This window comes from Antedon mediterranea, chromosome 2 (genome assembly GCF_964355755.1).
Source record: "Antedon mediterranea chromosome 2, ecAntMedi1.1, whole genome shotgun sequence".
NCBI lineage: Eukaryota > Metazoa > Echinodermata > Crinoidea > Comatulida > Antedonidae > Antedon > Antedon mediterranea.
In genome coordinates, this window is record NC_092671.1 from 16,299,211 (window position 1) to 16,317,086 (window position 17,876).

Sequence of the window (17,876 nt, forward strand, 5' to 3'; positions counted from 1 at the left end):
CACACATTCTTACCTTTTAAATTATTTTAACCATTTTGAATTACTATAGTATCACTAGTTTTAATTGTCGTATTTTTAACTGTTTTCTAATGTTGTTTTAATTCTTATAATGGTTTCATACATGTATGAAGCCCTACTGCGACTATGAGCAATCATTGATTGGATATATGGCGCAATATAAATGATTTTATTATTATTATTATTATTATTATTATATGTATATTTTTTTGTGTCGTTAAAGATAAATATTGCACAATCATAACATTTGCTACCGGCAGATGTACAAACGAAATGCTGCCACCTATCGATATAAAAATAACAAAAATAACCGATAGAGGGATGCAAGAGTATTTGGGTCTTCCATGTCTAGGGCCTTACCTGTTTCACGTGTGTGTTCCGAAAAATAGCCAAATTTCGACCCTTTTATTTTTGACATAATGACATGCGCAGAATCGCATAATTTGGTCTGTACATGTTACCTCATATACAGTCAGTATTTGAAAAAAAAATATTGCCAGTGTCTTTTAAAAGTAGATTGATGGCATATATTGCGTTATCATCATCTTATAGAGTCATAGTAACCAGTTTTTGTCAAAAAATTAAAAGGTCGAATATTGTTAATTTTTAAAAAAATGTCCAAAATATCGACTTTTTAAAATGTAATTAATATGCAATAATATTGCCATATATGCGCATATATTGCGTTATCATCATCTTATAGAGTCATAGTAACAAGTTTTGTCAAAATATAAAATGTCGAAATTTTGTCATTTTTGGAAAATGTTTCTGTACAGGGATTTTTTCAAAAATGGCCAAAATAGACTTTTAAAAATTTAATTATTATGCAATAATATTGCCATATATGCGCATATATTGCGCTATTATCATCTTATAGAGTCATAGTAACCAGTTTTGTTAAAATATAAAAAGGTCGTAATTTGGTCATTTTTTGGCCAAAATATCTACTTTTTAAAATTTTATTAATATGCAATAATATTGCCATATATGCGCATAAATTGCGTTATCATCATCTTATAGAGAATAGTACAGGGAAATTGTCAAAAATGACAAAATTTCGACCTTTTTATATTTTGACAAAACTGGTTACTAATATATGCGCATATATGGCAATATTATTGCATAATAATTGAATTTTAAAAAGTCGATATTTTGACCAATACTATTATAGTACAGGGAAATTTCGAAAAATGGCCGATTGTCGAATAAATGGTTACTATTGCATAATAAACATGCGCAGAGACGAATAATGGGTTCTGCGCATGTCAATTGTGCTATAGTAACCAGTTTTGACATAAATGGTTACTATAGCATAATAAAAATGCGCAGAGGCGACTAATGGGTTCTGCGCATGTTAATTGTGCTATAGTATCCAGTTGTATAGAAAAATAAAAAGGTCGAAAATTGGCCATTTAAAAAAAAAAATCCCTGTACCATAGTACAGGAAAATTTTCGAAAAATGGCCGATTTTCGACCCTTTTATTTTTTGACATAAGTAGTTACTATTGCATAATAAACATGCGCAGAGACGAATAATGGGTTCTGACGAATAATGGGTTCTGCTATAGTAACCAGTTTTATCGAAAAATAAAAAGGTAGAAAATTGGCCATTTTTTTGAAAAAATCCCTGTACTAGTACAGGAAAATTTTCGAAAAATGGTGATTTTTTACCCTTTTGTTTTTGGATATAAATGGTTACTATTGCATAATTACCATGCGCATAGACGAATAATGGGTACTCCGCATGTCAATTGTGCTATAGTAACCAGTTTTTACATAAATTGTTACTATAGCATAATAAACATGCGCAGAGGCGACTAATGGGTTCTGCGCATGTCAATTGTTTTATCGAAAAATAAAAAGTTCGAAAATTGGCCATTTTTTTTGAAAAAATCCCTGTACTATAATACAGGAAAATTTTCGAAAAATGGGCGATTTTCGACCCTTTTATTTTTTGACATAAATGGTTACTATTGCATAATAACCATGCGCAGAGACGAATAATGGGTTCTACGCATGTCAATTGTGCTATAGTAACCAGTTTTGACATAAATTGTTACTATTGCATAATAAACATGCGAAGAGGTGACTAATGTGTTCTGCGCATGTCAATTGTGCTATAGTAACCAGTTTTATCGAAAAATAAAAAGGTCGAAAATTGGCCATTTTTTGGAAAAAATCCCTGTACTATAGTACAGGAAAATTTTCAAAAAATGGCCGATTTTCGAAACTTTTATTTTTTGACATATATAGTTACTACTGCATAATAACCATGCGCAGAGACGAATAATGGGTTCTACGCATGTCAATTGTGCTATAGTAACCAGTTTTGACATAAATTGTTACTATTGCATAATAAACATGCGAAGAGGTGACTAATGGGTTCTGCGCATGTCAATTGTGCTATAGTAGCCAGTTTTATCGAAAATAAAAAGGTCGAAAATTGGCAATTTTTATTAAAAAATCCCTGTACTATAGTACAGGAAAATTTTCAAAAAATGGTGATTTTTGACCCTTTTATTTTTTGATATAAATGGTTACTATTGCATAATAAACATGCGCAGAGACGAATAATGGGTTCTGCGCATGTCAATTGTGCTATAGTAACCAGTTTTATCGAAAAATAAAAAGGTCGAAAATTGGCAATTTTTTTGAAAAAATCCCTGTTTCGAAAATTTTCGAAAAATGGTGATTTTTTACCCTTTTATTTTTTGATATAAATGGTTACTATTGCATAATAAACATGCGCAGAGACGAATAATTGGTTCTGCGCATGTCAATTGTGCTATAGTAACCAGTTTTGCCATAAATGGTTACTATAGCATAATAAACATGCGCAGAGGCGACTAATGGGTTCTGCGCATGTTAATTGTGCTATAGTAGCCAGTTTATCGAAAATAAAAAGGTTGAAAATTGGCCATTTTTTTGAAAAAAATCCCGTACTATAGTACAGGGAAATTTCCGAAAACTGACAGATTTTCGACCCTTTTATTTTTTTGACATAAATGGTTACTATTGCATAATACACATGCGAAGAGGCGACTAATGGGTTCTGCGCATGTTAATTGTGCTATAGTAACCAGTTTTATCGAAAAATAAAAAGGTAGAAAATTGGCCATTTTTTTTGAAAAAATCCCTGTACTATAGTACAGGAAAATTTTCGAAAAATGGTGATTTTTTACCCTTTTATTTTTGGATATAAATGGTTACTATTGCATAATTACCATGCGCATAGACGAATAATGGGTTCTGCGCATGTCAATTGTGCTATAGTAACCAGTTTTGACATAAATTGTTACTATAGCATAATAAACATGCGCAGAGGCGACTAATGGGTTCTGCGCATGTCAATTGTGCTATAGTAACCAGTTTTATCGAAAAATAAAAAGTTCGAAAATTGGCCATTTTTTTTTAAAAAATCCCTGTACTATAATACAGGAAAATTTTCGAAAAATGGGCGATTTTCAACCCTTTTATTTTTTGACATAAATGGTTACTATTGCATAATAACCATGCGCATAGACGAATAATGGGTTCTGCGCATGTCAATTGTGCTATAGTAACCAGTTTTGACATAAATTGTTACTATTGCATAATAAACATGCGAAGAGGTGACTAATGGGTTCTGCGCATGTCAATTGTGCTATAGTAACCAGTTTTATCGAAAAATAAAAAGGTCGAAAATTGGCAATTTTTTTGAGAAAATCCCTGTACTTTAGTACAGGAAAATTTTCGAAAAATGGCCGATTTTCGACCCTTTTATTTTTTGACATAAATGGTTACTACTGCATAATAAACATGCGCAGAGACGAATAATTGGTTTTGCGCATGTCAATTGTGCTATAGTAACCAGTTTTGATATAAATGGTTACTATAGCATAATAAACATGCGCAGAGGCGACTAATGTGTTCTGCACATGTTAATTGTGCTATAGTAGCCAGTTTTATCGAAAATAAAAAGGTCGAAAATTGGCAATTTTTATGAAAAAATTCCTGTACTATAGTACAGGAAAATTTTCAAAAAATTGTGATTTTTGACCCTTTTATTTTTTGACATAAATGGTTACTATTGCATAATAACCATGCGCATAGACGAATAATGGGTTCTGCGCATGTCAATTGTGCTATAGTAACCAGTTTTGACATAAATTTTTACTATTGCATAATAAACATGCGAAGAGGTGACTAATGGGTTCTGCGCATGTCAATTGTGCTATAGTAGCCAGTTTTATCGAAAATAAAAAGGTCGAAAATTGGCCATTTTTTTGAAAAAAATCCCGTACTATAGTACAGGGAAATTTCCGAAAACTGACAGATTTTCGACCCTTTTATTTTTTGACATAAATGGTTTCTATTGCATAATACACATGCGAACGGGCGACTAATGGGTTCTGCGCATGTTAATTGTGCTATACTAACCAGTTTTATCGAAAAATAAAAAGGTCGAAAATTGGCCATTTTTTTTTTTGAAAAAGTCCCTGTATTATAATACAGGAAAATTTTCGAAAAATGGGCGATTTTCGACTCTTTTATTTTTTGACATAAATGGTTACTATTGCATAATAACCATGCGCATAGACGAATAATGAGTTCTGCGCATGTCAATTGTGCTATAGTTACCAGTTTTGACATAAATTGTTACTATTGCATAATAAACATGCGAAGAGGTGACTAATGGGTTCTGCGCATGTTAATTGTGCTATAGTAGCCAGTTTTATCGAAAATAAAAAGGTCGAAAATTGGCAATTTTTATGAAAAAATTCCTGTACTATAGTACAGGAAAATTTTCAAAAAATGTTCATTTTTTACCCTTTTATTTTTTGACATAAATGGTTACTATTGCATAATAACCATGCGCATAGACGAATAATGGGTTCTGCGCATGTCAATTGTGCTATAGTAACCAGTTTTGACATAAATTTTTACTATTGCATAATAAACATGCGAAGAGGTGACTAATGGGTTCTGCGCATGTCAATTGTGCTATAGTAGCCAGTTTTATCGAAAATAAAAAGGTCGAAAATTGGCCATTTTTTGGAAAAAATCTTTGTACTATTTTACAGGAAAATTTTCAAAAAATGGCCGATTTTCGACACTTTTATTTTTTGACATAAATAGTTACTACTGCATAATAACCATGCGCAGAGACGAATAATGGGTTCTGCGCATGTCAATTGTGCTATAGTAACCAGTTTTGACATAAATTGTTACTATTGCATAATAAACATGCGAAGAGGTGACTAATGGGTTCTGCGCATGTCAATTGTGCTATAGTAGCCAGTTTTATCGAAAATAAAAAGGTCGAAAATTGGCAATTTTTATTAAAAAATCCCTGTACTATAGTACAGGAAAATTTTCAAAAAATGGTGATTTTTGACCCTTTTATTTTTTGATATAAATGGTTACTATTGCATAATAAACATGCGCAGAGACGAATAATGGGTTCTGCGCATGTCAATTGTGCTATAGTAACCAGTTCTATCGAAAAATAAAAAGGTCGAAAATTGGCAATTTTTTTGAAAAAATCCCTGTTTCGAAAATTTTCGAAAAATGGTGATTTTTTACCCTTTTATTTTTTGATATAAATGGTTACTATTGCATAATAAACATGCGCAGAGACGAATAATTGGTTCTGCGCATGTCAATTGTGCTATAGTAACCAGTTGTGCCATAAATGGTTACTATAGCATAATAAACATGCGCAGAGGCGACTAATGGGTTCTGCGCATGTTAATTGTGCTATAGTAGCCAGTTTATCGAAAATAAAAAGGTTGAAAATTGGCCATTTTTTTGAAAAAAATCCCGTACTATAGTACAGGGAAATTTCCGAAAACTGACAGATTTTCGACCCTTTTATTTTTTTGACATAAATGGTTACTATTGCATAATACACATGCCAAGAGGCGACTAATGGGTTCTGCGCATGTTAATTGTGCTATAGTAACCAGTTTTATCGAAAAATAAAAAGGTAGAAAATTGGCCATTTTTTTTGAAAAAATCCCTGTACTATAGTACAGGAAAATTTTCGAAAAATGGTGATTTTTTACCCTTTTATTTTTTGATATAAATGGTTACTATTGCATAATTACCATGCGCATAGACGAATAATGGGTTCTGCGCATGTCAATTGTGCTATAGTAACCAGTTTTGACATAAATTGTTACTATAGCATAATAAACATGCGAAGAGGCGACTAATGGGTTCTGCGCATGTCAATTGTGCTATAGTAACCAGTTTTATCGAAAAATAAAAAGTTCGAAAATTGGCCATTTTTTTTGAAAAAATCCCTGTACTATAATACAGGAAAATTTTCGAAAAATGGGCGATTTTCAACCCTTTTATTTTTTGACATAAATGGTTACTATTGCATAATAACCATGCGCATAGACGAATAATGGGTTCTGCGCATGTCAATTGTGCTATAGTAACCAGTTTTGACATAAATTGTTACTATTGCATAATAAACATGCGAAGAGGTGACTAATGGGTTCTGCGCATGTCAATTGTGCTATAGTAACCAGTTTTATCGAAAAATAAAAAGGTCGAAAATTGGCAATTTTTTTGAGAAAATCCCTGTACTTTAGTACAGGAAAATTTTCGAAAAATGGCCGATTTTCGACCCTTTTATTTTTTGACATAAATGGTTACTACTGCATAATAAACATGCGCAGAGACGAATAATTGGTTCTGCGCATGTCAATTGTGCTATAGTAGCCAGTTTTATCGAAAATAAAAAGGTCGAAAATTGGCAATTTTTATTAAAAAATCCCTGTACTATAGTACAGGAAAATTTTCAAAAAATGGTGATTTTTGACCCTTTTATTTTTTGATATAAATGGTTACTATTGCATAATAAACATGCGCAGAGACGAATAATGGGTTCTGCGCATGTCAATTGTGCTATAGTAACCAGTTCTATCGAAAAATAAAAAGGTCGAAAATTGGCAATTTTTTTGAAAAAATCCCTGTTTCGAAAATTTTCGAAAAATGGTGATTTTTTACCCTTTTATTTTTTGATATAAATGGTTACTATTGCATAATAAACATGCGCAGAGACGAATAATTGGTTCTGCGCATGTCAATTGTGCTATAGTAACCAGTTGTGCCATAAATGGTTACTATAGCATAATAAACATGCGCAGAGGCGACTAATGGGTTCTGCGCATGTTAATTGTGCTATAGTAGCCAGTTTATCGAAAATAAAAAGGTTGAAAATTGTCCATTTTTTTGAAAAAAATCCCGTACTATAGTACAGGGAAATTTCCGAAAACTGACAGATTTTCGACCCTTTTATTTTTTTGACATAAATGGTTACTATTGCATAATACACATGCGAAGAGGCGACTAATGGGTTCTGCGCATGTTAATTGTGCTATAGTAACCAGTTTTATCGAAAAATAAAAAGGTAGAAAATTGGCCATTTTTTTTGAAAAAATCCCTGTACTATAGTACAGGAAAATTTTCGAAAAATGGTGATTTTTTACCCTTTTATTTTTTGATATAAATGGTTACTATTGCATAATTACCATGCGCATAGACGAATAATGGGTTCTGCGCATGTCAATTGTGCTATAGTAACCAGTTTTGACATAAATTGTTACTATAGCATAATAAACATGCGAAGAGGCGACTAATGGGTTCTGCGCATGTCAATTGTGCTATAGTAACCAGTTTTATCGAAAAATAAAAAGTTCGAAAATTGGCCATTTTTTTTGAAAAAATCCCTGTACTATAATACAGGAAAATTTTCGAAAAATGGGCGATTTTCAACCCTTTTATTTTTTGACATAAATGGTTACTATTGCATAATAACCATGCGCATAGACGAATAATGGGTTCTGCGCATGTCAATTGTGCTATAGTAACCAGTTTTGACATAAATTGTTACTATTGCATAATAAACATGCGAAGAGGTGACTAATGGGTTCTGCGCATGTCAATTGTGCTATAGTAACCAGTTTTATCGAAAAATAAAAAGGTCGAAAATTGGCAATTTTTTTGAGAAAATCCCTGTACTTTAGTACAGGAAAATTTTCGAAAAATGGCCGATTTTCGACCCTTTTATTTTTTGACATAAATGGTTACTACTGCATAATAAACATGCGCAGAGACGAATAATTGGTTCTGCGCATGTCAATTGTGCTATAGTAACCAGTTTTGATATAAATGGTTACTATAGCATAATAAACATGCGCAGAGGCGACTAATGTGTTCTGCGCATGTTAATTGTGCTATAGTAGCCAGTTTTATCGAAAATAAAAAGGTCGAAAATTGGCAATTTTTATGAAAAAATTCCTGTACTATAGTACAGGAAAATTTTCAAAAAATTTTGATTTTTGACCCTTTTATTTTTTGACATAAATGGTTACTATTGCATAATAACCATGCGCATAGACGAATAATGGGTTCTGCGCATGTCAATTGTGCTATAGTAACCAGTTTTGACATAAATTTTTACTATTGCATAATAAACATGCGAAGAGGTGACTAATGGGTTCTGCGCATGTCAATTGTGCTATAGTAGCCAGTTTTATCGAAAATAAAAAGGTCGAAAATTGGCCATTTTTTTGAAAAAAATCCCGTACTATAGTACAGGGAAATTTCCGAAAACTGACAGATTTTCGACCCTTTTATTTTTTGACATAAATGGTTTCTATTGCATAATACACATGCGAACGGGCGACTAATGGGTTCTGCGCATGTTAATTGTGCTATAGTAACCAGTTTTATCGAAAAATAAAAAGGTCGAAAATTGGCCATTTTTTTTTTTTGAAAAAGTCCCTGTACTATAATACAGGAAAATTTTCGAAAAATGGGCGATTTTCGACTCTTTTATTTTTTGACATAAATGGTTACTATTGCATAATAACCATGCGCATAGACGAATAATGAGTTCTGCGCATGTCAATTGTGCTATAGTTACCAGTTTTGACATAAATTGTTACTATTGCATAATAAACATGCGAAGAGGTGACTAATGGGTTCTGCGCATGTTAATTGTGCTATAGTAGCCAGTTTTATCGAAAATAAAAAGGTCGAAAATTGGCAATTTTTATGAAAAAATTCCTGTACTATAGTACAGGAAAATTTTCAAAAAATGTTCATTTTTTACCCTTTTATTTTTTGACATAAATGGTTACTATTGCATAATAACCATGCGCATAGACGAATAATGGGTTCTGCGCATGTCAATTGTGCTATAGTAACCAGTTTTGACATAAATTTTTACTATTGCATAATAAACATGCGAAGAGGTGACTAATGGGTTCTGCGCATGTCAATTGTGCTATAGTAGCCAGTTTTATCGAAAATAAAAAGGTCGAAAATTGGCCATTTTTTTGAAAAAAATCCCATACTATAGTACAGGGAAATTTCCGAAAACTGACAGATTTTCGACCCTTTTATTTTTTGACATAAATGGTTACTATTGCATAACACACATGCGAAGAGGCGACTAATGGGTTCTGCGCATGTTAATTGTGCTATAGTAACCAGTTTTATCGAAAAATAAAAAGGTAGAAAATTGGCCATTTTTTTGAAAAAATCCCGTACTATAGTACAGGGAAATTTCCGAAAACTGACAGATTTTCGACCCTTTTATTTTTTGACATAAATGGTTTCTATTGCATAATACACATGCGAACGGGCGACTAATGGGTTCTGCGCATGTTAATTGTGCTATAGTAACCAGTTTTATCGAAAAATAAAAAGGTCGAAAATTGGCCATTTTTTTTTTTGAAAAAGTCCCTGTACTATAATACAAGAAAATTTTCGAAAAATGGGCGATTTTCGACCCTTTTATTTTTTGACATAAATGGTTACTATTGCAAAATAACCATGCGCATAGACGAATAATGGGTTCTGCGCATGTCAATTGTGCTATAGTTACCAGTTTTGACATAAATTGTTACTATTGTATAATAAACATGCGAAGAGGTGACTAATGGGTTCTGCGCATGTCAATTGTGCTATAGTAACCAGTTTTATCGAAAAATAAAAAGGTCGAAAATTGGAAATTTTTTTGAAAAAATCCCTGTACTAAAGTACAGGAAAATTTTCGAAAATTTGCCGATTTTCGACCCTGTTATTTTTTGACATAACTAGTTACTACTGCATAATAAACATGCGCAGAGACGAATAATTGGTTCTGCGCATGTCAATTGTGCTATAGTAACCAGTTTTGACATAAATGGTTACTATAGCATAATAAACATGCGCAGAGGCGACTAATGGGTTCTGCGCATGTTAATTGTGCTATAGTAGCCAGTTTTATCGAAAATAAAAAGGTCGAAAATTGGCAATTTTTATGAAAAAATTCCTGTACTATAGTACAGGAAAATTTTCAAAAAATGGTCATTTTTGACCCTTTTATTTTTTGACATAAATGGTTACTATTGCATAATAACCATGCGCATAGACGAATAATGGGTTCTGCGCATGTCAATTGTGCTATAGTAACCAGTTTTGACATAAATTTTTACTATTGCATAATAAACATGCGAAGAGGTGACTAATGGGTTCTGCGCATGTCAATTGTGCTATAGTAGCCAGTTTTATCGAAAATAAAAAGGTCGAAAATTGGCCATTTTTTTGAAAAAAAATCCCGTACTATAGTACAGGGAAATTTCCGAAAACTGACAGATTTTCGACCCTTTTATTTTTTGACATAAATGGTTACTATTGCATAACACACATGCGAAGAGGCGACTAATAGGTTCTGCGCATGTTAATTGTGCTATAGTAACCAGTTTTATCGAAAAATAAAAAGGTAGAAAATTGGCCATTTTTTTGAAAAAATCCCTGTACTAGTACAGAAAAATTTTCGAAAAATGGTGATTTTTTACCCTTTTGTTTTTGGATATAAATGGTTACTATTGCATAATTACCATGCGCATAGACGAATAATGGGTACTCCACATGTCAATTGTGCTATAGTAACCAGTTTTTACATAAATTGTTACTATAGCATAATAAACATGCGCAGAGGCGACTAATGGGTTCTGCGCATGTCAATTGTGCTATAGTAACCAGTTTTATCGAAAAATAAAAAGTTCGAAAATTGGCCATTTTTTTTGAAAAATCCCTGTACTATAATACAGGAAAATTTTCAAAAAATGGGCGATTTTCGACACTTTTATTTTTTGACATAAATGGTTACTATTGCATAATAACCATGCGCATAGACGAATAATGGGTTCTGCGCATGTCAATTGTGCTATAGAAACCAGTTTTGACATAAATTGTTACTATTGCATAATAAACATGCGAAGAGGTGACTAATGTGTTCTGCGCATGTCAATTGTGCTATAGTAACCAGTTTTATCGAAAAATAAAAAGGTCGAAAATTGGCCATTTTTTGGAAAAAATCTTTGTACTATAGTACAGGAAAATTTTCAAAAAATGGCCGATTTTCGACACTTTTATTTTTTGACATAAATAGTTACTACTGCATAATAACCATGCGCAGAGACGAATAATGGGTTCTGCGCATGTCAATTGTGCTATAGTAACCAGTTTTGACATAAATTGTTACTATTGCATAATAAACATGCGAAGAGGTGACTAATGGGTTCTGCGCATGTCAATTGTGCTATAGTAGCCAGTTTTATCGAAAATAAAAAGGTCGAAAATTGGCAATTTTTATTAAAAAATCCCTGTACTATAGTACAGGAAAATTTTCAAAAAATGGTGATTTTTGACCCTTTTATTTTTTGATATAAATGGTTACTATTGCATAATAAACATGCGCAGAGACGAATAATGGGTTCTGCGCATGTCAATTGTGCTATAGTAACCAGTTCTATCGAAAAATAAAAAGGTCGAAAATTGGCAATTTTTTTGAAAAAATCCCTGTTTCGAAAATTTTCGAAAAATGGTGATTTTTTACCCTTTTATTTTTTGATATAAATGGTTACTATTGCATAATAAACATGCGCAGAGACGAATAATTGGTTCTGCGCATGTCAATTGTGCTATAGTAACCAGTTTTGCCATAAATGGTTACTATAGCATAATAAACATGCGCAGAGGCGACTAATGGGTTCTGCGCATGTTAATTGTGCTATAGTAGCCAGTTTATCAAAAATAAAAAGGTTGAAAATTGGCCATTTTTTTGAAAAAAATCCCGTACTATAGTACAGGGAAATTTCCGAAAACTGACAGATTTTCGACCCTTTTATTTTTTGACATAAATGGTTACTATTGCATAATACACATGCGAAGAGGCGACTAATGGGTTCTGCGCATGTTAATTGTGCTATAGTAACCAGTTTTATCGAAAAATAAAAAGGTAGAAAATTGGCCATTTTTTTTGAAAAAATCCCTGTACTATAGTACAGGAACATTTTCGAAAAATGGTGATTTTTTACCCTTTTATTTTTTGATATAAATGGTTACTATTGCATAATTACCATGCGCATAGACGAATAATGGGTTCTGCGCATGTCAATTGTGCTATAGTAACCAGTTTTGACATAAATTTTTACTATTGCATAATAAACATGCGAAGAGGTGACTAATGGGTTCTGCGCATGTCAATTGTGCTATAGTAACCAGTTTTATCGAAAAATAAAAAGGTCGAAAATTGGCAATTTTTTTGAAAAAATCCCTTTACTATAGTACCGGAAAATTTTCGAAAAATGGCCGATTTTCGACCCTTTTATTTTTTGACATAAATAGTTACTACTGCATAATAAACATGCGCAGAGACGAATAATTGGTTCTGCGCATGTCAATTGTGCTATAGTAACCAGTTTTGACATAAATGGTTACTATAGCATAATAAACATGCGCAGAGGCGACTAATGGGTTCTGCGCATGTTAATTGTGCTATAGTAGCCAGTTTTATCGAAAATAAAAAGGTCGAAAATTGGCCATTTTTTTGAAAAAATCCCTGTACCATATAGAAGATACATTTCTAGGACAACGGCAGACCTCAGCACACATTGTCAGGCAGGATGGTGATCCCATTTATGGCTGATAGACTGCGGTGAAGAAGGCAACGGGAAACCACATCACTATCATTTTTTCCAAGAACAATTATGAAGTGTCACAATTCAAGAATGAAAGCTAACGGCGTAAAGGGGGTACATCCATCGTATGAAGGAGGCTCCTCGCCCGGTAGGGTGTCTCATGTGCGACAGGTGGAGCTCGACCGTCATAAAGCTACGTCCGCAATAGAAGTACAATCAGACTAGGAACGTGGAATGTGAGGACCTTGTATCAAGATGGCAAACTTGAAAGTGTTAAGCAGGAAATGATGAGACTCAACATCAATATATTAGGGATAAATGAAACTCATTGGACAAATAATGGTGAATTTATGATTGATGATTACAAGATGATTTACGCTGGAGGAGACAAACATGAAAAAGGTGTAGGGTTGCTTTTGGATAGTGATATGGCTAAATGTATGCTGGGCTATTGGGCTGTGAGTGAAAGAGTTATGCTGGTCAAACTGCAGGGACAACCCTTCAATATCTCTATCATAGTGGTTTATGCTCCTACAGCTGACAGCACAGATGAAGAAATAGATAACTTTTATGCGACCTTAGACCAGGCCAAATCTCAATGCAAATCAGATGAGATAAATATCATCATGGGTGATCTGAATGCAAAGGTTGGCCATGGACAGGATGGAAACACAGTTGGAGAGCATGGGATTGGTGAAAGAAATGAGCGTGGTGATAGATGGGTGAACTGGTGTAAAGCTAAGGATATGACCATAACAAATACATGGTTCAAAGAGCATCCCAGACGAATATACACATGGAAGAGCCCTGGTGATGTGACGAGAAACCAGATTGACTACATTGCAGTAAACAGTAGGTGTAAAAGGGCAGTGACTCATGCAAAAACATACCCAGGGGCAGATTGTGGAAGTGACCACATTCCAGTTGTTTGCACACTTCAATCAAAGTTAAAAAAGGTGAAGAAAGCCAAAAATGTACAGAAATTAGACTTTGAGCAGCTAAACAGTCCGGAGATCCGTATGGAATATTCAATTCAAGTGAAGAATAAGTTTGACATCCTTGTAGATGAAGGTGAAGAGATTACGTGGGATACAATAAAAGACATCCTTGTTGAGACAGCCAAAGAATCCTTACCCAAGAAAGAGAGAAGAAGGAAGAACAAATTGGTGTCCGAAGAGATACTATCAATGATGAGGGATAGACAGAAGATTAGTAGTAGATCAAGTAAAGAATATAAAAATCTAGATAGAGAAATTAAGCAAAAGTGCAGGGAGGCAAAAGAAAAGTGGCTCAACACCCAGTGTGAGGAGATTGAGAGTGGACTAGAGAACAACAACCACAAGATTTATCAGAGACTTAATGAGATCACTGGAAGGAAGTCTGGCTGCTCAAACTCTGGATGCATTAAGGCAAAGGATGGAACAATGCTTGTTGAAAAGACTGATATTTTGAAAAGATGGACAGAGTATATCGGGAAGCTGTTTTTTGATGTTAGACAAGCAATGCCAAGCTTTCCTGACTCAGAAGAAGGACCAAAGATCTTGAAAGCAGAAGTACGAACAGCAATCAAGATGTTGAGGAAGAATAAGGCGGCAGGACTGGATGGTGTAGTCATTGAGATTATTGAGGCATTAGAAGAGTATGGAGTGGAAAAGTTAACTGAAGTGATCAATAAGATATATGAGGATGGAAGTTTCCCTGAGGACTTGAGTAAGTCCATTTTTATTGCCCTTCCGAAGAAACCAGGTGCTGTAGAGTGTGAAAAACATCGTACAATCAGCCTCATGAGTCATGTCACCAAGATCATTCTGAGGATACTACTTATGAGAGCAAGAAGTAGATTAAAACCAGAGATTGGGAGTGAGCAGTTTGGTTTTGTAAAGGATTCAGGCACTATAGGAATGCCATCTTTGTGATAAGAATGATAACTGAAAGGGCAGTGGAGATGCAGAAAGATGTATACATGTGTTTCATAGACTACACCAAGGCATTTGACAAAGTAAGGCATGAGCAGCTATTTCAAGAACTTAGCAAGCTTGACCTACATGGAAAGGATCTTCGATTGTTGCAAAATTTGACTGCATGCATGAGGGTAGATGGGGAGTGCAGTGACTACACAAGTATTGAAAAAGGAGTGAGACAGGGCTGTGTAATGTCACCAGACTTGTTTAACTACTATAGCGAGTTGATCTTGAGGGAGCTAGAGAATGAGAAGGGTTTGAGAGTTTGTGGTAGAAATATTACAAACATCAGATATGCAGATGACACAGTTCTACTGGCAGAGTCAGCTGAAGATCTCCAAAGGTTGCTGGATGTGGTTGTAGTAGAGAGCGAAAAGATGGGTCTGTCTATAAATTGTAGTAAGACAGAGTGTTTAGTATTGTCAAAAAAGGAGAGTCCAACGTGTAACCTTCGAGCAGGTGACCAGTTAATTCAGCAGGTGTCCTCTTTTAACTATCTTGGGAGCAAAATAACAGATGATGCCAGGTGTGTAACGGAGATAAAGAGAAGGATAGTCCTTGCGAAATCCGCATTTGGAGAAATGGAGAATATCTTGAAGAACTGTGCGATGAGTATGGAAACCAGGTTGCGTGTATTAAACTGCTACATCTATCCTGTGCTGATGTATGGAAGTGAAGCCTGGTCAATCACAACTGACCTCAGAAAAAGATTGGAAAGCTGTGAGATGTGGTTTCTAAGGAGAATGATGAGAATTCCATGGACAGATAGAGTTAGTAACGAAGATGTATTGATAAGAGCTAGAGTGTGCAGGAAACTACTGAAGGATATTAGGATTAGACAGATGAGATTCATGGGACATGTGTTGAGGAAGGAAGGTCCGGAGAACTTGGCATTAACTGGGAAAATAGAAGGAAGAAGGAGCAGGGGGAGAAAAAGAGTCACTTGGTTGGCCAGCATAGCTGAATGGATTCGGAATAGAGGCGTGAATACCAAAGAAATGGAGTTGCTGAACATGGCAATAGACAGAGAATTGTGGCACAACATGATCGCCAAAGTCTCATGATATGGCACTTCGAGAGAGAGAGACTATAGTACAGGAAAATTTTCGAAAAATGGCCGATTTTCGACCCTTTTATTTTTTGACATAAATAGTTACTACTGCATAATAAACATGCGCAGAGACGAATAATTGGTTCTGCGCATGTCAATTGTGCTATAGTAACCAGTTTTGACATAAATGGTTACTATAGCATAATAAACATGCGCAGAGGCGACTAATGGGTTCTGCGCATGTTAATTGAGCTATAGTAACCAATTTTATCGAAAAATAAAAAGGTCGAAAATTGGCCATTTTTTTGAAAAAATACCTGTACTATAGTACAGGGAAATTTCCGAAAACTGACCGATTTTCGACCCTTTTATTTTTTGACATAAATGGTTACTATTGCATAATAAACATGCGCAGAGACGAATAATGGTTTCTGCGCATGTCAATTGTGCTATAGTAACCAGTTTTGACATAAATGGTTACTATAGCATAATAAACATTTCAAACATTTTTGATAAAAATTTAATTATTATGCAATAATATTGCCATATATGCGCATATATTGCGGGTTATCATCTTCTTATAGTCGTAGTAACCAGTTTTGTCAAAATATAAAAAGGTCGACATTTGGTCATTTTTGAAAATTTCCCTGTGCTATAGTATTGGGATTTTTTCAAAAATGGCCAAAATTTAATTATTTATGCAATAATATTGCCATATATGCGCATATATTGCGCTATCATCATCTTATAGAGTCATAGTAACCAGTTTTGTCAAAATATAAAAAGGTCGAAATGTTGTCATTTTTTAAAATTTCCCTCTACAGGGATTTTTTTCAAAAATGGCCAAAATATCGACTTTTTAAAATTTAATTATTATGCAATAATATTGCCATATATACGCATATATTGCGTTATCATCATCTTATAGAGTCATAGTAACCAGTTTTGTCAAAATATAAAAAGGTCGAAATTTTGTCATTTGAAAATTTGAAGATTTTTTCAAAAATGGCCAAAATATCGACTTTTTAAAATTTAATTATTATGCAAATAAAATTGGTCATTTCTGGACAAATTTCCCTGTAACAACATAACTGGTTGCTATTATAATCATAATTGACATGCGCAGATCACACTATATGATTCTGCGCATATCAATTACGATATAGTAACCAGTTATATCAAAATAAAAAAGCAATTGGCAATTCTCCGAAAAATTTTCTATTCTTCGTAACTGGTTACTATATAATAATTGACACACACAGAACATGCATGTCAATTATGATAATAGTAATCAGTTATATAAAAAAATATAAGGATTGAGATTTGGCAATGTTTTTTTTCTTCTATTATTATTAGTACAGGGATTTTTTCGAAAAATGAATATGATTCTGCGCATATCAATTTAGATATAGTAACCAGTTATATAAACAAATTTAAGGATTTAAATTTGGAAATTTTCCAAAAACATTTTTTTTTTAAATGGCAAAATTTCGACCTTTCTATTTTTCGACATAACTGGTTACCATTTCATAATTGACATATGCATAACACATTATATGATTCTGCGCATGTCAATTATGTTATGGTAACCAGTTAAATAAAAAAATAAAGGGGTCGAAATGTTTTCGAAAATGTCTCTTTACTATAATAGTACAGTGATTTTTTTTCTTCCAAGAAATGGACACATTTCGACCTTTCTATTTCTTTTTTTGAAATAACTGGTGACTATATCATTATATATTATGATAATACAAGAATAATATTATTATGTATTATATTAAAATAACATTTGGTTTTTAATAATTTTATATTAAATGTTATATTTATATGGATTTCATAAACACAGCTACTTTTGTGTTAATTATGTCAACAAGC

General features: G+C 33.5%; 1 protein-coding gene across 1 annotated transcript; it reads left to right on the top strand.

The window, feature by feature from the left end:
* The first annotated feature begins 13,276 nt into the window (after positions 1-13,276).
* On the top strand, positions 13,277-14,905 carry LOC140039320 (uncharacterized). Its single transcript, XM_072084924.1, has one exon. It carries the CDS (start codon positions 13,277-13,279, stop codon positions 14,903-14,905), a length of 1,629 nt encoding a protein of 542 aa, XP_071941025.1.
* The last annotated feature ends 2,971 nt before the right edge of the window (positions 14,906-17,876 follow it).

Excerpts from the sequence above, each read along its gene's own strand:
- LOC140039320 (XM_072084924.1), top strand. The coding sequence starts at position 13,277 with ATGAGACTCAACATCAATATATTAGGGATAAATGAAACTCATTGGACA.